Source organism: Ranitomeya imitator, chromosome 2 (genome assembly GCF_032444005.1).
Source record: "Ranitomeya imitator isolate aRanImi1 chromosome 2, aRanImi1.pri, whole genome shotgun sequence".
NCBI classification, from domain to species: Eukaryota; Metazoa; Chordata; class Amphibia; order Anura; family Dendrobatidae; genus Ranitomeya; species Ranitomeya imitator.
Genome location: NC_091283.1, coordinates 753,320,148 through 753,344,921, shown reverse-complemented (window position 1 = coordinate 753,344,921; position 24,774 = coordinate 753,320,148). Strand labels below are relative to the sequence as shown.

The window sequence follows — 24,774 nt, the reverse complement described above, 5'->3', positions numbered from 1 at the left end:
AGGCGAAAACGGCGACTTTGGTAATGTATTTCTCAGCATAGGTGGGGAATCGGGGTACACTACATACACTATAGTAACACACAGCGCAGGCCCTATTTAACAGTATTTATATCTCAATCTCAAAAAACGGGGTGACAGGTTCCCTTTAAGTTCAGGTGGCATTTCTCGGCTTGCCAGCATTTCTCTATGGATGACACAGTGCGTAGACTCACATTCAGATGCAACCTGTTTGACCCGAGTAGTTAAACCAGAAAACAATCCAGTCATGGCAGCTGCTCCGTCGGTGCATATACCTACAAAAAATGACCAGTTTAATTTTCTTGATATGTAATCATCAAAGACTTGAATAATGCACCTGTGGCGTTGGCTGCTAACAATAATGCACATAACATATCCTCATGCACATCCTCCTGAAAAATATATCGCATATAAACAAGCATCATTGCTTTGTTGTCAACATCAGTAGACTCATCAACCTGGATTGCGTACCATTGTGATGTATTAATTCTCTCTAACAATTGCACCTCAATGTCTTCTGCTATTTCATTAATTCGTCTAGTGAAAGAGGAACCTGTGCCACATTTTTAACTGCAGCCTCTCCAAAAAGTTCATGGTAAATGTCCTTAGCGGCAGGCAGGATCACCTCTTCACCAATAGTGAAGGGCTTCTTAGCCTTAGCAATGCAGTTAGCCACCAAGAATGATGCTCTCAGTGGAGACACATTTGTTGATGTGGTGGCCTTCAATAATTTCTTCTGTCCTTCGTGTTCATGCTTTTTTCTTTAAAAAAAAAAACTCCAAAGGCTTGTCTTTTGATGCAGGGTGCTTGGTCTGTAAGTGGTGAATCAGTTTTGAAGGCTTCATGGCCTCATTGGATAGACGGTCGACTCGCCACATAACACACAGAGTGGACTTGGGGCTTGTGAATCGCCTGTTGCGATGAACCCATAATAAGTAGGACTCATTGCATTTTCTTTTAAATGCAGCTTTCTTTTGTTAGAAGTCTTGGAGTCTTCATCTGTCTCAACACTGGGTCTTTCTCCCTTTTCAAAGAAGCTCTGTAGCAATGTTTGTTTTTTACTCATTTTACAAGGGTTTGAGGTGGAGGCGTAGTGGGCCCCTTACGCTGAACGATGGCTACTGCTACTGATGACAGTCACTGCTGATGATGATTGGAACCTACAAGCTAATGGAGCATTGAACACTTAAGGTACCGTCACACTTAGCGACGCTGCAGCGATACCGACAACGATCCGGATCGCTGCAGTGTTGCTGTTTGGTCGCTGGAGAGCTGTCACACAGACCGCTCTCCAGCGACCAACGATCCCGAGGTCCCCGGGTAACCAGGGTAAACATCGGGTTACTAAGCGCAGGGCCGCGCTTAGTAACCCGATGTTTACCCTCGTTACCATCGTTAAAGTAAAAAAAACAAACGCTTCATACTTACCTACCGCTGTCTGTCCCCGGCGCTGTGCTTCTCTGCTCTGGCTGTGAGCGCCGGGCAGCCGGAAAGCAGAGCGGTGACATCACCGCTCTGCTTTCCGGCCGCTGTGCTTACAGCCAGAGCAGAGAAGCACAGCGCCGGGGACAGACAGCGGTAGGTAAGTATGAAGCGTTTGTTTTTTTTACTTTAACGATGGTAACCAGGGTAAACATCGGGTTACTAAGCGCGACACTGCACTTAGTAACCCGATGTTTACCCTGGTTACCAGCGAAGACATCGCTGAATCGGCGTCACACACGCCGATTCAGCGAAGTCAGCGGGAGATCCAGCGACGAAACAAAGTTCTGGACTTTCTTCCCCGACCAGCGACAGCACAGCAGGATCCTGATCGCTGCTGCCTGTCACACTGGACGATATCGCTAGCCAGGACGCTGCAACATCACGGATCGCTAGCGATATCGTCTAGTGTGACGGTACCTTTAGAAAAAAATGTACCGAAGTACTGTACATGATGATTATTTTTTAATCATGGTGTAAGAAAATGTGACAAATATTCAAAAGGTGTACTGTTGTGAATTCTGTGGCTGAGTTCACTTCTGTGGTCACAAGTGGTATTGCAGTCTCTGGGCTTCCTCCCTCAGGTGTTTTGGTGAGCTCGTTGGCTGCCTTGCTATTTAGCTCCACCTGAGTCTGTCTTCCTTGCTCCTTGTCAATGTTCCAGTGTTGGATCTGAGCTACTGCATCTTTCCTTGGGCCTGCTGCTCTGCTAGATAAGTGCTTCTAGTTTGTTTTCTGTTTTTTTCTGTCCAGCTTGCTATTGTCTTTTGCTGGAAGCTCTGAGAAGCAGAGGGGTGCACCGCCGTGCTGTTAGTTCGGCACGGTGGGTCTTTTTGCCCCTTTGCGTGGTTTTCGTTTTAGGGTTTTTTGTAGACTGCATAGTTCTCTTTGCTATCCTCGCTCTGTCTAGAATATCGGGCCTCACTTTGCTGAATCTATTTCATTCCTACGTTTGTCTTTTCATCTTGCTAACAGTCATTATATGTGGGGGGCTGCCTATTCCTTTGGGGTATTTCTCTGAGGTAAGTCAGGCTTGTATTTCTATCTTCAGGCTAGTCAGCTCCTCAGGCAGTGCCGAGTTGCATAGGTAGTTGTTAGGCGCAATCCACTGCTGCTTATAGTTGTGTGAGGATAGATCAGGTACTGCAGTCTACAGAGATTCCACGTCTCAGAGCTCGTCCTATTGTTTTTGGTTATTGCCAGATCTCTGTATGTGCGCTGATTACTGCACGCTGTGTTGCCTGATTGCCAGCCATAACAGTACAAGGAGCCCCACCAATGATTCCCAATAGAGGGAAAAAAGAAATCCTGACATCATTTTTTTTTCTTAGCTCTGTCTTCAGTCTTTTTTTTCCCCTAGACATTAGAGTGCTTCAGGACACAGCTGTGGACATGGATATTCAGGCTCTGTGCTCCTCAATGGATAATCTCGTTGTAAATGTACAAAAGATTCAAGATACTATTGATCAGAAATCGATGCTAGAACCAAGAATTCCGATTCCTGATTTGTTTTTTGGTGACAGAACTAAGTTCCTGAGCTTCAGAAATAATTGTAAGCTATTTTTGGCCTTGAAACCTCATTCTTCTGGTAATCCTATTCAACAGGTTTTGATTATTATTTCTTTTTTGCGCGGCGACCCACAGGACTGGGCGTTTTCTCTTGCACCAGGAGATTCTGCATTGAGTAATGTTGATGCATTTTTCCTGGCGCTCGGATTGCTTTACGATGAGCCTAATTCAGTGGATCAGGCTGAGAAAAATCTGCTGGCTTTATGCCAGGGTCAGGATGATGTAGAAGTATATTGTCAGAAATTTAGGAAATGGTCAGTACTCACTCTGTGGAATGAATCTGCACTAGCGGCTTTGTTCAGAAAGGGTCTCTCTGAAGCTCTTAAGGATGTAATGGTGGGATTTCCTATGCCTGCTGGTTTGAATGAGTCTATGTCCTTGGCCATTCAGATCGGTCGTCGCTTGCGCGAGCGTAAATCTGTGCACCATCTGGCGGTACTGCCTGAGAGTAAACCTGAGCCTATGCAGTGCGACAGGACTATGACTAAAGTAGAACGGCAAGAACACAGACGTCTGAACAGACTGTGTTTCTATTGTGGTGATTCTACTCATGCTATTTCTAATTGTCCTAAACGCACTAGGCGGTTCGATAGCTCTGCCGTTATTGGTACTGTACAGTCCAAATTCCTTTTGTCCATTACCTTAATGTGCTCTTTGTCATCGTATTCTGTCATGGCGTTTGTGGATTCAGGCGCTGCCCTGAATCTGATGGATTTGGATTATGCTAAACGTTGTGGATTTTTCTTGGAGCCTTTGCGGTGTCCTATTCCGTTGAGAGGAATTGATGCTACACCTTTGGCCAAGAATAAGCCTCAGTACTGGGCCCAGCTGACCATGTGCATGGCTCCTGCACATCAGGAAGTTATTCGCTTTCTGGTACTGCATAATTTGCATGATGTGGTCGTGTTGGGGTTGCCATGGCTACAAACCCATAATCCAGTATTGGATTGGAACTCTATGTCGGTAACCAGCTGGGGTTGTCAGGGAGTACATGGTGATGTTCCATTTTTGTCTATTTCGTCATCCATTCCTTCTGACATCCCAGAGTTCTTGTCGGACTTTCAGGATGTATTTGAAGAGTCCAAGTCTGATGCCCTACCTCCGCATAGGAATTGTGATTGTGCTATCGATTTGATTCCTGGTAGTAAATTCCCTAAGGGTCGTTTATTTAATTTGTCCGTACCTGAACACACCGCTATGCGCAGTTATGTGAAGGAGTCCCTGGAGAAGGGACATATTCGCCCATCGTCGTCACCATTGGGAGCAGGGTTCTTTTTTGTAGCCAAGAAGGATGGTTCGCTAAGACTGTGTATTGATTACCGCCTTCTTAATAAGATCACTGTTAAGTTTCAGTATCCCTTGCCATTGATTTCTGACTTGTTTGCTCGGATTAAAGGGGCTAGTTGGTTTACTAAGATTGATCTTCGTGGTGCGTATAATCTGGTGAGAATCAGGCAGGGAGATGAATGGAAAACGGCATTTAATACGCCCGAGGGTCATTTTGAGTATCTGGTGATGCCGTTCGGACTTGCCAATGCTCCATCTGTTTTTCAGTCTTTTATGCATGACATTTTCCGTGAGTATCTGGATAAATTCTTGATTGTTTACTTGGATGACATTTTGATCTTCTCAGATGATTGGGAGTCTCATGTGAAGCAAGTCAGAATGGTTTTCCAGGTACTGCGTGCTAATTCCTTGTTCGTGAAGGGATCAAAGTGTCTCTTCGGTGTGCAGAAAGTTTCATTTTTGGGGTTCATCTTTTCCCCTTCTACTATCGAGATGGATCCGGTTAAGGTTCAGGCCATCCAGGATTGGACTCAGCCGACATCTCTAAAAAGTCTGCAGAAATTCCTGGGCTTTGCTAATTTTTATCGTCGCTTCATCTGTAATTTTTCTAGCATTGCCAGACCATTGACCGATTTGACCAAGAAGGGTGCTGATTTGGTTAATTGGTCTTCTGCTGCCGTGGAAGCTTTTCAGGAGTTGAAGCGTCATTTTTGCTGTGCCCCTGTGTTGTGTCAACCTGATGTTTCTCTTCCGTTCCAGGTCGAGGTTGATGCTTCTGAGATTGGTGCAGGGGCGGTTTTGTCACAGAGAGGTTCTGGTTGCTCAGTGTTCAAACCATGTGCTTTCTTTTCCAGGAAATTTTCTGCTGCTGAGCGTAATTATGATGTGGGCAACCGAGAGTTGCTGGCCATGAAGTGGGCATTCGAGGAGTGGCGTCATTGGCTTGAGGGTGCTAAGCATCGCGTGGTGGTATTGACTGATCATAAGAACTTGACTTATCTCGAGTCTGCCAAGCGCTTGAATCCTAGACAGGCCCGTTGGTCGTTATTTTTTGCTCGTTTTGATTTTGTGATTTCATACCTTCCGGGCTCTAAAAATGTGAAGGCGGATGCTCTGTCTAGGAGTTTTGTGCCCGACTCTCCGGGGTTATCTGAGCCGGCGAGTATCCTCAAGGAAGGAGTCATTGTGTCTGCCATCTCCCCTGATTTGCGGAGAGTGTTGCAGAAATTTCAGGCTAATAAACCTGATCGTTGTCCGGCCGAGAAACTGTTCGTCCCTGATAGGTGGACTAGTAAAGTTATCTCTGAACTTCATTGTTCGGTGCTGGCCGGTCATCCAGGAATCTTTGGTACCAGGGAGTTGGTTGCTAGATCCTTCTGGTGGCCATCTCTGTCACGGGATGTGCGTGCTTTTGTGCAGTCCTGTGGAATTTGTGCTAGGGCTAAGCCCTGCTGTTCACGTGCCAGTGGGTTGCTTTTGCCCTTGCCGGTCCCGAAGAGGCCTTGGACACATATTTCGATGGATTTCATTTCTGACCTTCCCGTTTCTCAAAAAATGTCGGTCATTTGGGTGGTCTGTGATCGCTTTTCTAAAATGGTCCATCTGGTGCCCTTGGTTAAATTGCCTTCCTCCTCTGATTTGGTGCCTTTGTTCTTCCAGCATGTGGTTCGTTTACATGGCATTCCTGAGAATATTGTTTCTGACAGAGGTTCCCAGTTTGTCTCGAGGTTCTGGCGAGCCTTTTGTGGTAGGATGGGCATTGACCTATCTTTCTCCTCGGCCTTCCATCCTCAGACTAATGGCCAGACCGAACGAACCAATCAGACCTTGGAAACATATCTGAGATGTTTTGTTTCCGCTGACCAGGATGATTGGGTGTCATTTTTGCCGTTGGCTGAGTTCGCCCTTAATAATCGGGCCAGCTCGGCTACCTTGGTCTCTCCATTTTTCTGCAATTCTGGGTTCCATCCTCGTTTCTCTTCAGGACAGGTTGAGTCTTCGGACTGTCCTGGTGTGGATTCTGTGGTGGACAGGTTGCAGCAGATCTGGACTCAGGTAGTGGACAATTTGACCTTGTCCCAGGAAAAGGCTCAGCTTTTCGCTAATCGCAGACGCCGTGTGGGACCCCGACTTCGTGTTGGGGATTTGGTTTGGTTATCTTCTCGTCATATTCTTATGAAGGTTTCCTCTCCTAAATTTAAACCTCGTTTTATTGGTCCGTATAGGATTTCTGAGATTCTCAATCCGGTGTCTTTTCGTCTGACCCTCCCAGACTCCTTTTCCATACATAATGTATTCCATAGGTCGTTGTTGAGGAGATACGTGGCACCTATGGTTCCATCTGTGGAGCCTCCTGCCCCTGTTTTGGTGGAGGGGGAATTGGAGTATATTGTGGAGAAGATTTTGGATTCTCGTGTCTCTAGACGGAAACTCCAGTATCTAGTCAAATGGAAGGGTTATGCTCAGGAAGATAATTCCTGGGTTTTTGCCTCTGATGTCCATGCCCCAGATCTTGTTCGTGCCTTTCATGTGGCTCATCCTGGTCGGCCTGGGGGTTCTGGTGAGGGTTCGGTGACCCCTCCTCAAGGGGGGGGTACTGTTGTGAATTCTGTGGCTGAGTTCACTTCTGTGGTCACAAGTGGTATTGCAGTCTCTGGGCTTCCTCCCTCAGGTGTTTTGGTGAGCTCGTTGGCTGCCTTGCTATTTAGCTCCACCTGAGTCTGTCTTCCTTGCTCCTTGTCAATGTTCCAGTGTTGGATCTGAGCTACTGCATCTTTCCTTGGGCCTGCTGCTCTGCTAGATAAGTGCTTCTAGTTTGTTTTCTGTTTTTTTCTGTCCAGCTTGCTATTGTCTTTTGCTGGAAGCTCTGAGAAGCAGAGGGGTGCACCGCCGTGCTGTTAGTTCGGCACGGTGGGTCTTTTTGCCCCTTTGCGTGGTTTTCGTTTTAGGGTTTTTTGTAGACTGCATAGTTCTCTTTGCTATCCTCGCTCTGTCTAGAATATCGGGCCTCACTTTGCTGAATCTATTTCATTCCTACGTTTGTCTTTTCATCTTGCTAACAGTCATTATATGTGGGGGGCTGCCTATTCCTTTGGGGTATTTCTCTGAGGTAAGTCAGGCTTGTATTTCTATCTTCAGGCTAGTCAGCTCCTCAGGCAGTGCCGAGTTGCATAGGTAGTTGTTACGCGCAATCCACTGCTGCTTATAGTTGTGTGAGGATAGATCAGGTACTGCAGTCTACAGAGATTCCACGTCTCAGAGCTCGTCCTATTGTTTTTGGTTATTGCCAGATCTCTGTATGTGCGCTGATTACTGCACGCTGTGTTGCCTGATTGCCAGCCATAACAGTGTACCACACATATAATCCCCCATGTATAACAAGATGGTCCCACACATATAATCCCCCAAATATTGCAAGATGGTCCACACATACTGTATAATCTCCCATATATAGCATGATGGCACAACACATATAATTCCCCATGTATAGCAAGATGGTCCCACACATGTAATCCCCCTTATCTACAAACACAACCTCAATATAGGTACAGAGGCATGATGATAAATTGCAACAAATGTTATATGGTAAAAAATTGAATTTTTATTATTGACATGAAATAAAATATAATAAAATACAGTGAAATCAAGTTAAGGAACATACAAGGAGTGCGGGAGCATTGGGACACAACAATATTAGTCTGCATAAAGGAAGTTGCACTGCTTGGAATAAGAAAAAGACCCCCCATGCAACGCAAATTTGACATGAAGTCAGTTCTAATTCATGAATTACAAATAAAGTGCATAGTGCATATTGAAAATATTAACATTTACCATGAACTGTGCATGGGCTTCAGAGAGATCTTAATAAACATGATAGGTGCCAATGAAGGGCTGCTATGTGTCTCATGATGTTATAAGTAGTGCAATACCTGTAAAGTGCTGAATGCAAAAGGTCCCTGCTTCCTCGCGCTCTCACCCCGACAGCGCCGTTTTGCGTTATGCTTCTTGATACGCCCCCCAGCGGACCGGTGGTGGGGGCCCCTGCCCTAAAACACAAAACACTTTCTCTTGCTTAGTCGCCATTTTGGGATCTGATGCCGCTCTGCCACCCAGTGAGTGACAATCGAGTCTGCACAAGCGAGTTGTAAACTCTGAGATGTGTCCTTTCATTACATTACAAGCGGGTGAAATTTATATCTTTGCAGTAAGACGACTGCTAATCCCGATTAATAATTTATAATCACCCTGTACTCATTTACGTATGTGTGCAACAGAAAAGGTACACAAAGTTGTTCTTTCAGAACTAGGTGGGACCAAATGAAAATAGTCCATGGGTGGAATATATACAGCCATGAGAAAAAAAGTACACCCCCAGTTTCAATTGTATGTCTTAACATATCAGGGCATAATAAACACATTTCTGGACCTAAGAAGGTCTTAAAAATAGGTAAATGTAACCTCAGTCAAATAACAACGCATGACAAATTACACTGTCATTGTTTTTTTTTAACAAAAACTATGCCAAAATGAAGAAGCAGTGTGAATTAAGTACTAGTGTTGAGGATTCCGATACCACAAGTATCGGGTATCGGCCGATATTTGCGGTATCGGAATTCCAATACCGAGTTCCGATATTTTTGTGATATCAGGAATCGGTATCGGGATTAAGATTCATGTGTAAAATAAATAATAAAAATAAAAAATATTGATATACTTACCCTTGGACGCGCCCTGGTTGTCACCGCTGCAACCGCCATGCTTCCGCTCACACGACCAATCACAAGCCGCGACGTCATCGAAGGTCATTAACGGGCTCATTCCTAAGAATGACCGCTCAGCGACCAATCACAAGCCGCGACGTCATCGAAAGTCCTTAACGCGCTCATTCTTGGAAAGGGAACCATGGCGGTTGCAGCGGTGACAACCAGGGCGCGTCCGAGGGTAAGTATATCAATATTTTTTTATTTTTATTCTTTATTTTACACATGAGTATGGATCCCAGGGCCTGAAGGAGAGTTTCCTCTCCTTCAGACCCTGGGAACCATAGAGGATACCTTCCGATATTTGTGTCCCATTGACTTGTATTGGTATCGGATATCGGTATTGGCGATATCCGATATTTTTCGGATATCGGCCGATACAATCCGATACCGATACTTTCAAATATCGGACGGTATCGCTCAACACTATTAAGTACACCCTTCCTCTTCCATAGGAATTAACAGGATATCTAGCAGCCAGATGCTGCTCATCAAATATCCTTGATTAATTGTATATCAGCAAGTGTAACTGTCTTTGGAAAAGCATACATTTTGACATTTTGCTTGTCCTGAGCCTTCAGTTGTGTGTTAACATAATTTCAAGGTGGTAAGACATCAGTAAAGAAGCAATTATTGCTGCCTATCAATCTAGGATGGTTTTAAAAGGCCATTTACAATCAATTTAATGACCAACATTCTACATTATGTAATAAAGTAGTATGTTTCTGTTATACTTTTCCTCTATTTGTTCCTCTCCTGGTTTTGGCTTACAAATACTGATGTAAAATACTGATCAAATACTGCTAGTGTGACGGCAGCCTAATAATGCTGAAGAGTATAATCAATGGAATGTATGCTGGACTTTACAATTTTTTTTGAAGTGTTAACTATTAAAACAAAAAACATACATCATTTCATAAACTATTTATGCATTTTGCATGAATTCTGAAATATTTGCTGACATTTGCCTCTTTCATTTTTAGTCAATTAGTCTTATAGAACGGGGAAATCCATCTAGGAGTCTTGAACAAGTGTGTCGCTGGGCCCATTCCCAGCAGCGTTCTGATCCAGATCATTCAGAACACCACGATCATGCTGTGTTTCTCACCAGGCAAGATTTTGGTCCTGCAGGTATGCAAGGTACTGTATATTGTATTATGTCAACCAGGTATGTGCATTGAGCTGGTTGGTAATGACTGCAAAAATTATTTTCCTCTTATAATAAGTGAACTTGTAGTTTCTAGTGCAATGCATAAGCATTGTCAATAGTAGAAGTCACTGTTCTGATATTCCCAAAATGTAGCTTAGAGAATTTACAATTCACAGGTGTCGATGTTGATAGAGGTTCTCAGTTCACTGGGGATCTACCAGCAATTGGCCAACAGGTTCTTGTCTCCCTGTCCCTAATTGAATGTACAGCTCTGGCAAAAATTAAGAGACCACCACATCAAACCCCTGTCATGGGCAGCCCAATCTCCAAACCTGAACCCCATTGGAAACCTCAATAACTAACCTTGTAATCAAGAGGATGATGGATAGTCACAAGCCATCAAACAAAGAGCTGCTTAAATTTTTGCACCAGAAGCAGTGTGAAAGACTGGTAGAAAGCATGCCAAGGTGCATGGAAGCTGTGATTAAAAATCTTGGTTATTCCACAAAATATTGATTTCTGAACTCTTCCTGAGTTAAAACATTAGTATTGTTGTTTCTAAATTATTATGAACTTGTTTTCTTTGCATTATTTGAGGTCTGAAAGCACTGTTTTTTGTTTTTGTTTTTTAATTTTGACCACTTTTGTTTGTCAGAAAAATATACAAAATGTATTGCTTGGAAATTTGGAGGCATGTTGTCAGAAGTTTATAGAATAAAAGAACAATTTACATTTTACTCAAAAATATATCTATAAATAGAAAAATCAGACAAACTGAACATTTTGCAGTGGTCTCTTTTGCAGTGGTCATTTTGCCAGAGTTGTATGTGCATGTTTCTGGGGAATATAAATGTCAGGGCACTGTTGCAGGATGTACTAACGCTGGGGGCTACTTCCCTATCATCCCTAAAGCTTGGGGGTGCCCTAGCTATCCCTGCTCCCTGGATTACTTCTGATGGTAAAGATGGTGGGGCCATGTGCTTTGCTGAGCTACTAAATCAGCCCTTATCTGTCCCCTCGCCCATCCAGGAAAGTGGGGAATTGTAGTGTATAAGAATATACAAACCAGACTAACAAGGGATAAATGAAAATAGCAATCATAGAAAAATGCACTCACAAAGAACAGAGTGGAACACCAGGAAGTAATGTAAGGAAAAAAACAAAAAGGAGAGGATGGGGATAAGCACACAGACAAATCACCAAGCAACACTCTTCAGAACAACACTCCAAACACCTCCTCTCACAACCAACACCTCTAACCCCAAAACCAGGCAGTATGAAACTAACAATGGCATTCCCTGATTGCCAGAAGTGAGTATATATAGCAAAGGGGAGTGGCCAACACTGAACAGCTGAGACCATCAAAGCAGTAAAGCTCCAGGAGCTCTCAACTGAACAGATTAACCCCTGCACTGCTAGCAGAAACCTGCACTGTTTAATATGATAGCGTTAAACTGTTGACAATAAGGTCATCTGTCAGCTAAATCAATGGTCATAATGTATGCGTATCCAGCTTTAGTTTAGGGGTTATTGGGTAGATGCAAAATATTTCTAGTGTGAATAATATACGAACATTGCAAGAAATATGTCATACTGATAATAATAATAATAATAATAATAATAATGAGATACAACTTACCATAACATCATCCAGTCAACAATATATTATTGCAGGCAAAAGTGGACATATCATTGGTGCAGCTGTACAGGAGCCGAAAGGGGTCCATATCCACCTCTAAAGCAGCAAGCAGTTTCTGTCAGACAGAACTATTGGACGGCAATGGCCCAATTTTCTGCTTTTGCACAGGAGCCATTTGCTGTCACTGTTCTCCACTGATTGTAGGTACTTCCACTATTCACTGTTTGCTTAACCTTTAGCTTGCAAATGGTTGTACTTGTAAAAAATATCTCACATTCCAAAAACTGCTTGCTAGGTCAAAGGGCATGACTTTATTTGGACTATTAGGAAAGTTATCACTTGTTTGTAGCTTCTGTATGTTTACTTTTAAATGGTCTATGCTTTCAATTTCAACACCATTAAGCACAGACTCCTATCCCCTAGGTTTACAAAGCAAGCACTCATCACTGCAAGGCACTAATGATGGTACCTTGCTCATGGTTAAGCAAATGCACTACTTTTTATATACACTACAGTTAGGGCCAGAAATATTTGGACAGTGACACAAGTTTTGTTATTTTAGCTGTTTACAAAAACATGTTCAGAAATACAATTATATATATAATATGGGCTGAAAGTGCACACTCCCAGCTGCAATATGATAGTTTCCACATCCAAATCGGAGAAAGGGTTTAGGAATCATAGCTCTGTAATGCATAGCGTCCTCTTTTTCAAGGGACCAAAAGTAATTGGACAATGGACTCTAAGGGCTGCAATTAACTCTGAAGGCGTCTCCCTCGTTAACCTGTAATCAATGAAGTAGTTAAAAGGTCAGGGGTGGATTCCAGGTGTGTGGTTTTGCATTTGGAAGCTGTTGCTGTGAGCAGACAACATGCGGTCAAAGGAACTCTCAATTGAGGTGAAGCAGAACATCCTGAGGCTGAAAAAAAAGAAAAAATCCATCAGAGAGATAGCAGACATGCTTGGAGTAGCAAAATCAACAGTTGGGTACATTCTGAGAAAAAAGGAATTGACTGGTGAGCTTGGGAACTCAAAAAGGCCTGGGCGTCCACGGATGACAACAGTGGTGGATGATCGCCGCATACTTAATTTGGTGAAGAAGAACCCGTTCACAACATCAACTGAAGTCCAGAACACTCTCAGTGAAGTAGGTGTATCTGTCTCTAAGTCAACAGTAAAGAGAAGACTCCATGACAGTAAATACAAAGGGTTCACATCTAGATGCAAACCATTCATCAATACCAAAAATAGACAGGCCAGAGTTAAATTTGCAGAAAAACACCTCAAGAAGCCAGCTCAGTTCTGGAAAAGTATTCTATGGACAGATGAGACAAAGATCAACCTGTACCAGAATGATGGGAAGAAAAAAGTTTGGAGAAGAAAGGGAACGGCACATGATCCAAGGCACACCACATCCTCTGTAAAACATGGTGGAGGCAACGTGATGGCATGGGCATGCATGGCTTTCAATGGCACTGGGTCACTTGTGTTTATTGATGACATAAGAGCAGACAAGAGTAGCCGGATGAATTCTGAAGTGTACCGGGATATACTTTCAGCCCAGATTCAGCCAAATGCTGCAAAGTTGATTGGACGGCGCTTCATAGTACAGATGGACAATGACCCCAAGCATACAGCCAAAGCTACCCAGGAGTTCATGAGTGCCAAAAAGTGGAACATTCTGCAATGGCCAAGTCAATCTCCAGATCTAAACCCAATTGAGCATGCATTTCACTTGCTCAAATCCAGACTTAAGAAGGAAAGACCCACAAACAAGCAAGACCTGAAGGCTGCGGCTGTAAAGGCCTGGCAAAGCATTAAGAAGGAGGAAACCCAGCGTTTGGTGATGTCCATGGGTTCCAGACTTAAGGCAGTGATTGCCTCCAAAGGATTTGCAACAAAATATTGAAAATAAAAATATTTTGTTTGGGTTATGTTTATTTGTCCAATTACTTTTGACCTCCTAAAATGTGGAGTGTTTGTAAAGAAATGTGTACAATTCCTACATTTTCTATCAGATATTTTTGTTCAACCCTTCAAATTAAACGTTACAATCTGCACTTGAATTCTGTTGTAGAGGTTTCATTTCAAATCCAATGTGGTGGCATGCAGAGCCCAACTCGCGAAAATTGTGTCACTGTCCAAATATTTCTGGCCCTAACTGTATGTGTTATACATTATTGACTTAACATCCTGAATTTCTAACTGACGTAGAAGTTATAAGAAGTTATGAAAGTATACTGCGGCACACACACATGTATACCATGTATGAATATCATCACATCTCAGCAGTTTAAAGGAAATATTAAAGGGAATCTGTCACCTCATATTTTGTATATAAACTGCAGCCACCGCCATCAGGGGCTTATCTACAGCATTCTATAATGCTGTAGATAAGCCCCCAATGTAACCTGAAAGATAAGAAAAACAAGTTAGATTATACTCACCCAGGGGTGGTCTTGGTGCGGTCCGGTCCGATGGGAGTCGCGGTCCGGGTCCGGTGCCTCCCATCTTCATATGATGACATCCTCTTCTTTGCTTCCTGCCATGGCTCTTGTGCAGGCGTACTTTATCTGCCCTGTTGAGAGCAGAGCAAATTACTGCAGTGCGCTGGCACCGGGAAAGGTCACAGAGGCCCAGTGCCTGCGCACTGCAGTACTTTACGCTGCCCTCAACAGGCAAGGTGATTTTCTGGATTTGTTTTCTCATTTTGACTCTCATAGTTGTGGCCTACCTATGATATAAACTACAGGCCTCTCTCATCTCTTTAAATGAGAGAACTTGCACAATTGGTGGCTGACTAAATACTTTTTTTCCCCATTGTACAGTCATGGACAAAAATTTTGAGAATGAGACAAATATTAATTTTTCCAAAGTCTACTGCTTCATTTTTTCTAATGGCAATTTGCATATAATCCTGAATGTCAGAGTGATCAGCTTAACAGCAATTACTGTACTTGCAAAGTCAATATTTGCCCAGAAAATGAACTTTAACCCCCAAAACACATTTCAACATCATTGCAGTCCTGCCTTAAAAGGAGCAGCTAACATCGTTTTAGTGATTGATCCATTAACACAGGTGTGGGTGTTGATGAGGACAGGGCTGGCGATCAATCAGTCATCATGATTAAGTAAGAATGACATCACTGGACACTTTAAAAGGAGGCTGGTGCTTGGTATCATTGTTTCTCTTTTTAGTTAACCATGGTTATCTCTAAAGAAACATGTGCAGCCATCATTGCACTGCACAAAAATGGCCTAACAGGGAAGAGTATCACAGCTACAAAGATTGCACCTCAGTCAACAATCTATCACATCATCAAGAACTTCAAGGAGAGAGCTTCCATTGTTGTCAAAAAGGCTCCAGGGCGCCTAAGAAAGACCAGCAAGCGCCAGGACCGTATCTTAAAACTGTTTCAGCTGCGGGCTCGGACTACCAGCAGTGCCGAGCTTCCTCAGGAATGGCAGCAGGCTGGTGTGAGTGCTTCTGCACGCACTGTGAGGCAGAGACTCTTTGAGCAAGGCCTGGTTTCAAGGAGGGCAGCAAAGAAGCCACTTCTCTCCAGAAAAAACATCAGGGACCAACTGATATTCTGCAAAAGGTACAGGGAGTGGACTGCTGAGGACTGGGGCAAAGTCATTTTCTCTGATGAATCCCCTTTTCGATTGTTTGGGACATCTGGAAAACAGCTTATTCTGAGAAGAAGAGGTGAGCGCTACCACCAGTCTTGTCTCATGCCAACTGTAAAGCATCCTGAAACCATTCATGTGTGGGGTTGCTTCTCAGCCAAGGGAATCGGCTCACTCACAGTCTTGCCTAAAAACACAGCCATGAATAAAGAATGGTACCAGAATGTCCTCCAAGAGCAACTTCTCCCAACCGTCCAAGAGCAGTTTGGCGCCCAACAATGCCTTTTCCAGCATGATGGAGCACCTTGCCATAAAGCAAAGGTGATAACTAAATGGCTCATGGAACAAAACATAGAGATTTTTGGTCTATGGCCTGGAAACTCCCCAGATCTTAATCCCATTGAGAACTTGTGGTCAATCATCAAGAGATGGGTGGACAAACAAAAACCAACAATTTCTGGCAAAATGCAAGCATTGATTATGCAAGAATGGACTGCAATCAGTCAGGATTTGGTCCAGAAGTTGATTGAGAGCATGCCAGGGAGAATTGCAGAGGTCTTGAAAAAGAAGGGTCAACACTGCAAATATTGACTTGCTGCATTAACTCATTCTAACTGTCAATATAACCTATTGGTACTCATAATTTGAGTGCTAATAAAAACCAGAGGGCAGCAGATCATGTGAAAATATAATTTTGCTGTTATTCTCAAAAATTTTGGCTATGACTGTATGTACTGACACTGACAGAGAGTATGAGAAGGTGCTTCACTGACACTGTGTGCTTAGGCTCTGTAAGCTAGTGCATGTCACTGTGGATGTGCAGAGTCAGGGGTTTAGTTCAGGCAGAGTTCGATCTGGGCAGGCGAGAGCTGTCAATGAAGTTAAGTGGAGGTGCACAACATGTTGATTGAGGGGCCATAATGGTGCACTTGTAATGCTGGTGGACACACTGGCCGAGGGTGGTTTCTACCAGTCTTCTGGCTTGGTGTGTATGTTGTCACCTTTCGGATATGCCATTGAAAACACTATGCTGCTACTTGACATGGCAGACCAGGACCTGACGAAGTAGAGATGAATGAGAGAGACCAGAGTGCAAAAAAAAAAATTCTCTTTACTAAACGGACTTGTGAAACGTATATATACAGTTAGGCCCAGAAATATATGGTCAGTGACACAAGTTTTGGCATTTTAGCTGCTAAAAACATATTAAAGATACAGGTATTTAATCAATATGGGCTTAAAGTGCAGACTCTCAGCTTTAATTTAAGCGGGTTCACACCCTAATTGGAGTAAGAGTTTAGGAATTACAGGTCTTGAATATGTAGTTTTTAAAGGGATCAAAAATAATTGGACAATGATCTCAAAAGCTCTTTAATGGACTGCATGGTCTATTCCCTCATTAATCCATCATCAAGCATCTAAATTAGCCAGCTCAGTTCTGGAAAAGCATTCTTTGGACACATAAAACTAAGATTAACTTGTACCAGAATGATGGGAAGAAGAAAGTATGGAGAAGGCTTGGAACGGCTCATGATCCAAAGCACACCACATGCTCTGTAAAACATGGTGGAGACAGTGTGATAGCATGGGCATGCATGGCTTCCAATGGCACTACATCACTAGCATTTATTGATGATGTGACTGACCACTGAAGCAGCCCAATTAATTATGAAGTATACAGGGTGACACTTTCTGCTCAGACTCAACCAAATGCAGCAAGGTTGATTGGATGGTGCTTCACAGTACAATGTGACAATAACCCGAAGTATTCTGTGTGAAAGCAACTCAGGAGTTTTAAAAGGTAAAGTGGAATATTCTGCAATTGCCGAGTCCTTCACTAGAGCTCAACCCAATAGAGCATGCATTTCACATGCTTAAGACAAAACTTGAGGCAGAAAGACCCACAATCATTCAACAACTGAAGTCAGCTGCAGTAAAGGTGGCAAAGCATCCCAAAGGAGGATACCCAGAATTTGGTAATGTCCATGGCTTCCAGACTTCAGACAGTCATTGCCTGCAAAGGATTCTCTACAAAGTATTAAAAATAAACATTTTAAGGTAAAGTTAATTTGTCCAATTACTTTTGAACCTGCAAATAAGGAGGCTTTGTAGTAAAATGGTTGCAATTCCTAAATGTTTAACAGGATATTTTTGTTCAAACCTTTTTTAAAAAATCGAAAGTCTAAACTTCAATTGCATTTCAGTTGATTCATTTCAAATAAAAAATAGTGGCATGCAGAGCCCCATTCACAAGATTCGGTCACTGTCAAAATATTTATGTACTGTACATCCGACAGCAGGCATGACACTTACGAAATACATCTTCTGCATAATTCAGAGGCAGGAATTTAATGGTTATGGGGTCACCATCTTTCCTTGTAAGGGACGCACTGGTCTAAGTGTAACACTACAGCCCTTCAGACATATCCTCAACTTCCAAATCATAGGGGCCATGCAACTCTTGATGTGCCACTGCATCTTTACACCTGTTCACACTTGTTATTGCCTTAGGACAAACATGTGTCCAGGTCTGGACAGTCTTCGCTATGACCCTCAAGTCTGCTACACGTTAACGTCTTATCTATTCTAGATAAGTCTTGCTGTCGGCCCCCACTCACTTGAGATGAAGAATCCTTCTGCCCCTTGAGACTTGTTCACTACATAACTTTCTACCTGAGTATGGTCTCCTCTCTTTTCCACAACACCCTTAACCAATGCTCGTCTGCAAATCATAGGTCTTCCTCTTTTCTGCAGTTTCCAATAACCGGCTAATAAACAGGAACCAAATTCCTTTTCCCACTTAACTCCTCCCACCATGGGCTGGCCCCAGTAATTAACCCTGACTATCTAAGAGTTGCATGCCAGAAATGAGGTAAAACAACATATAAAACATGACAATGCATTATATTACTGTAAGGTCTTCAAGAGGGGTGTCAAGAACTTCTCCACTCTTTACAAACTGAGCAGTTGGCCTAGGCAACGGTGAGCTGAGGTGCCGTCATTTGCATACTACTTTTTTTTCATCTAAAAAATAGAGAAGTGAAAACTATGGGACTGCAGGAGTAGTACACATCAAGCTTTGGGAGTGAGAGAGTCCCTTTAACTATATGCCATATATATGCCAGTGTGCAAACATCCATAGTTGAGGCCTAAGTGTTAAATCCATCTATCAAAAAGGTTGTCACCAGCAGTGAATTGCGGCATGGCAATGACTATTGTACAAGTCAATGAATAAGTTTAGCGATAGTCATAATAATGCTCAAGGCATAAACTGGAGGTGTTTGTTCTCCTTGCCAATTAACCTTTTAAGTTAAAGAGCAGTTATATATTTGGCTGACAGTTGAAACTCAGATGCTTCCACAATTAGTAACTTATTTTAGTCTCCTGGCTGAGCCGTTTTCTTTTCTTTTTCTCTAATGTGTTCTTGGCACATGTAGCTGAGATGACCTAACTATTGAGAATGCCAGTGTAGTACTGGCTTCTGTCCAGCTGTGCTACCAGTTTGGTATTTTAGTACTGCCTTTGACTTAATTTAATCCTGTGACCACAAGTCATTCACTATACGCTAACTCCTTGCTTATTTTAATACTAGAGCTATGAACTCAAGCATTGATATTTACAAGCACGTGCTAAATCTAAAGGAGCTCTACTTAACCCCTTAATGACCGCCAATACGCCTTTTAACTGACCTGAGATATAAGAGAATAGCCTCCCCATACAGGTAACAATCCAGAAGCTGTCGGCTGTCCACTATAGCTGACAACTTGCTGCATCAGCCATGATCAGTGTTTGCACCATCCAACTCTGTTTAACCCCTTAGATGCTGCTGCCAATAGTGACTACATCATTATAAATGGTTAACAGAGTGTGGGGGCTTCCTATTTAACCAAATTGGTGCCCTCAGATCTTGATTTTGTGGTCCTGATGTTTGCCATGGCAATTCACGACCAAATAGCGGCCTTAGAGTCTGACGGCTATAGTAATCTGTTCAGAAGTTAGAGACATTTAGGTGGTAGAAATGCACATTTTCATTCCTATCATGCCACTTTGCATTAATTCCTGTAAAGCACTTAAAGAGTTAATAAACTACATGACTGCAGTTTTCAATATGTCAGGGGGTGCTGTTTTTAAAATGGTATCATGTTTGGGGGTTTCCCAATATATGAAACCTCTAAAGTCACTTCAAACATGGATAAGTCCCTAAAAAAATAAATTTTGTAAATTTCCTTGAAAAAAATGAAAAATTGCTGCTACATTTTTAATCCTCCTAAAATGCAACAAAATAAAATAACATTTTACAAATGGTGCTGATGTAAAGCAGACATGTGGGAAATGTTATTTATTAATGGTTTGCTGTGGTATGACTATCTGGATTAAAGGGATAATCATTCAAAGTTTGAAAATTGCTAATTTTTTTACATTTTTCTCAAATTTTTGATATTTTTTAAAAATAAACACAAAATATATTGACCTAAATTTACCATTATCATAAAGTATAATGTGTCACGAAAAAACAATCTCAAAATCACTGGGATTTGTTGAAGCGTTGCAGAGTTATTACCACATAAAGTGACACTGGTCAGATTTCAAAAATTTGGCTCTGTCACTAAGGGGTTAAAGGAACCTGTTATGTTAAAAATTGTATCAGATGGGCCAGAGAAGCTGATCAGATTGCTAGACATTTTTGTAGAAAACGTTTCAGTAAGACTATGGTCACACATTGTGTTTTTGCTGCATTTTTTTAATGCAAAGTTTAAGCAGTGTTTTACAATATCAGCAAAAGCTATGAGATTTCAGAAATCTCATGCACACACATTGCTTTTTTTCCTCACTGATTTGGAAAACTGCTGCGGTTTGCAAACTGCAGCATGTCACTTCTTTCAGTGTTTTTTTCAGTGTTTTTGCACACATAGGCAATAGAAAGTAATGGGAAAGGACAAAAATGCAGCAAAACCGCAGGTATCAGGTTTTGCTCCATTTTTGGTGCATAAAGATTAAAGGGAACCTGTCACCCCCAAAATCGTGGGTGGGGTAAGCCCACTGGCATCAGGGGCTTATCTTCAACATTCTGGAATGCTGTAGATGAGCCCCCGATGTATCCTAAAAGATGAGAAAAAGATGTTAGATTATACTCACCCAGGCGCGTTCCCGCTGCTGGTCCGGGGCTTCCCATTTTCATCAGATGACTTCCTCTTCTGGACTTCATGCTGCGGCTCCAGCGCAAGCGTACTTTGTCTGCCCTGTTGAGGGCAGAGCAAAGTACTGCAGTGCGCAGGTGCCGGGAAAGGTCAGAGAGGCCCAGCACCTGCGCACTGCAGTACTTTGCTCTGCTCCTCAACAGGGCAGACAAAGTATGCTTGCGCTGGAGCCACAGTGTGAAGACCAGAAGAGGACATCATCTGATGAAGATGGGAGGCGCCAGACCCAGACCAGCAGCGAGAACGCCCCTAGGTGAGTATAATCTAATGTCTTTTTCTCATCTTTTAGGATATATCGGGGGCTTATCTACAGCATTAGAGAATGCTGTAGATAAGCCCCTGATGCCGGTGGGCTTACCTCACCCGCGATTTTGGAGGTGACAGGTTCCCTTTAAGGAAGTGGCATCATAATTTTTGGGGGGCACTAAACTATATCAGCATATGCACAAACAACAACAAATATGCAGCAAAAAGTGCAGCAAAACCCGCTTCCTTACAGCCAAGAGAGCAGGATTTCCCTGAAGTAAAAACATGCAGCAAAATGCAATGTGTGGACACAGCCTTAAACTTTCATTTATCTAGTGAAATCATTGAATGCATGAGTCCAGTGGGGCGTCCTATTCAGCGAGCAACAGACTTTCCTGTATGACTAGTAGTAGGGCCACCACTGGACTCATGTACATACAGTACAAACACAAAGGTTCTCCATGAATACAACACAAGCTATACTGAAGCATTTCTTACAAACCTATATATCATTGAACTCAGCTTCTCCTTCTCTATACCAATAAATATCAATAAAATAAAAACACGTAACTATGTATTTAACACGAGTTATGTGAACTGATTTTTGACATAAGATACAACAATGGTGTAGTGCTTAATGTACGTGAAGTTTATTTTAACCAGAGAAGTCCTGTAAATATGAGTATAGAATAATGAATCTTAGATAAATCATTAATCCTACATGCATACTCTCGAATATTATGATGAGTTGCGTTTTAACCCTTGTATTCAGGTAGCAGGGACAAATTGCAGCGTTTGCCTCCATCACTGAATCACTAGTGCTGTCAAAATCACGAAAGGAAAATAAAAAGCACTGTAGATGGCGCTGTGATGTGTACGCAATAGCTGTCACTTTTTAATGGGTAATTGAAAAGGTTTTCCCTCACGTGGATAGTAGGTGCAATAATGGCAGCAGTCCACGTGCCCCTGTCCCACCCCAGCTAAGCCCACTTTGTTGGAGTTCAGCAAAAGTGGCGTGAGAATGCCAAAATTCACAACGTTTTAGGGCAACCTTGAGTTGCACAAAAATTAAGAACACTGGCTTAAAAGCTTTGAAGAATCGGATCTATTATTTTAATCTAATTGACAGTGCATTTACTGTAGCATGACACGAGTTCCGTCACTGAACCCAGTACTGGGCACATTTCTGTTACATTTATCCTTAAATCTAACTGAAACATTCAGATAACTACAACAAATCCATATTAATTTACTGTATTTTACTTATATAGCACCATAACATTCCATAGCACTTTCCAGACATAATAATCACTGTCCCCATTGGGGCTCACAATCTAAATTCCCTATCAATAAGTCTCTGGAGTGTGGGAGGAAACTGGATTACCTGGATGAAACCCACGCAAACATGAGGGGAACATACAAACTCCTTGCAGATATTGTCCTTGTAGGGATTTGAACCCAGAACCTCAGAGCTGCAAGGCCACCATGCTATCCATACAGTTATGGTAAATTTATAATTGTAAAACAGCTAACATAGAAAAAACTCAGAAAAAATACATACCACGAGATACGGCCTTCCCAAAACCCTGTCTGATGACAAATGCACACTTAGCAGTTTTTTCTATGTTAGCTGTTTTTGATATTAGTGTTAGGACCCGCAATATTATGGGGACCCTTGACGTTGGGTTGCGGGCTTACTTTATTTTGGCCAAAATATTAAACCAATACCTCATATAGTGTATGTATTTATCATATGCATGCATTTTTTGCACTATATCATATCCTTTTCTGCAGGATGTGGCCAGGCCTCTTTATGTTGGCTAGGTTTTTCTGGGGCGTCTTTCACTGTGCGCTGCATTTTTATAGTGCTGGGCAGCCCGCCTGTTAATACAAGGGGCGTCATCAATAGGTTTCATACAGACACTGTGCACCGCACCTATCAGTGTGACTGGCGTCCTATGTGAGTTATATCAATGTGCATTTTTTCTGCTAGGCAGCCAACCCCTGCAATGTTTGGTTGGGGTGGTTGTTTTTATCAAGTAGTTTGCACCTGTGCCGCTCCTAGCCTGTATCAGTGGAGGCCTGCTGCATCCTGCTAAGTGTGCATTTGTCATCAGACAGGGTTTTGGGAAGGCCGTATCTCGTGGTATAAATTTATAATTGTGTCCTATGTAAAGTTTTTGTTTTAACTAGAATTGATAGCCAAATGGCAAATGCATCTTTTAATCCCCATTCAGACATGAAAAAACTGAAGTCTGAAGAAGTCCTAAGTGTGTATTCTTTGTTGCATGCTAGATAAATGATAAGGACTAACCTTACTGTAATGGCCTGAATAGAATGTGATAGTTAGTGCCAGTTATAGCCCTTGATTACGTCTGGTAAATTGAGTGTCTGAAAACTGCTCGGGGAACAGAACACAGACACGATAAGCTGCACGCAGATGGTAACGTGTCTTCTAAACAATTCACCTCTTCAAAGACCTCCCTGATGGATATACTAGAGGTCCAATTTCCAAAAATTAGTGGGAAAGATCTCAGCGCTTGTCAGGCACGTACATTTTTTTCAGGGCACTTACGAGTAAATGCACTTTGAAAATCGTATTGTAAAGACAGCTGCTCGAAAAAAAAGTGTCTCACTAAAATTGGACAGCACAGACATTTTTTGTTTACAGTATGATCTTCAGATGTTAATGAGGTCAACATCGTTTGTACAAGTTACGGCCTGCTAGACTTCAAGAGAATAGAGTTACTTTAGGACTTTACTGAAAACTAGGAAATAGAGATGATTTTTTAGATTGTAAGGTATATCATGTTTCTCTTTCCTTTCATTTTGGATTGAATACTCAGAAATAGTAATGGTGAGAGGCTGTAAAAGTAAAAAGTGTTGTGTGTGTATGTGCGTGTCGGTATAACACCTCCACACAATACGGCCCTCGATTCATCATTTGTGATTTATGGAAGCTACTTTCCTTTTTTTTGACATGTGGTACTTGCTGACATTTTTTGTGCCAGATTCTTCAAAATGGCGCACACGATTCATGAATTTTGTGCAAATGTTTGGCAGAAAGGTCACATCTGGTGGGCAGCACCTTGGAGGTATTTTTCGTGGGCTGAAAGGGTCATTTTTTGGAATAGAAAGTGCTTTGCTTTTTTGTTAGACATTGCCTTGGCCATTAGAAGACTCTACTCTAAGTTTATAGAAATAAAAGTGGATGCTTAAGTGTTTTTTAACCTAGTTACATTAATGTTGGGTCCCCTTAAATAAAATGTTTGGAATTCTTTAATCTTGAGATACTGAATTACATAACCTCCCATCAATATGCATGTGGGGTTTATATCTGAATGTATTCAACAGTTTGCCAAGTGCTGGTACAATCAAGGAAAGATATCCTGGTTGCATGTTTCAAACAATCCATGCATTTCCATATTTTAAGCACATTTTTGTGTGTTAGTAACAGTGAATGAGCTGTGTATTTTCAAAAAAATATGGAGGTGTAATTTCTGGCTGCCAAATGGAAAAAGAATAATAATCAATCTTATGCCCACCAGGTTATGCTCCAGTTACAGGAATGTGTCACCCACTGCGCAGCTGTACCCTGAATCATGAAGATGGGTTTTCTTCTGCATTTGTGGTCGCCCATGAAACAGGACATGTGTAAGTAAACTTCAATCCATAAGAGACATTTCTAAAATTGTTCCTTTATCAAAAAATAAAGAACAGTAAAACTGCATGTATTCCTACACTAAAATCAAGCCAACAGTAATACAGTATGTATGCAGATTGTAATTTTATATT

General features: G+C 42.2%; 1 protein-coding gene across 1 annotated transcript in view; it reads left to right on the top strand.

The window, feature by feature from the left end:
* ADAMTS14 (ADAM metallopeptidase with thrombospondin type 1 motif 14) overlaps positions 1 to 24,774 on the top strand; it is a 247,040-nt gene that overhangs the window by 120,478 nt on the left and 101,788 nt on the right. Inside the window, exons 7-8 of the mRNA XM_069753303.1 lie at positions 10,100 to 10,256; positions 24,528 to 24,633. Of these exons, the coding sequence (XP_069609404.1) occupies positions 10,100 to 10,256; positions 24,528 to 24,633 (263 nt within the window). The remainder of the gene's footprint in view (positions 1 to 10,099; positions 10,257 to 24,527; positions 24,634 to 24,774) is intronic.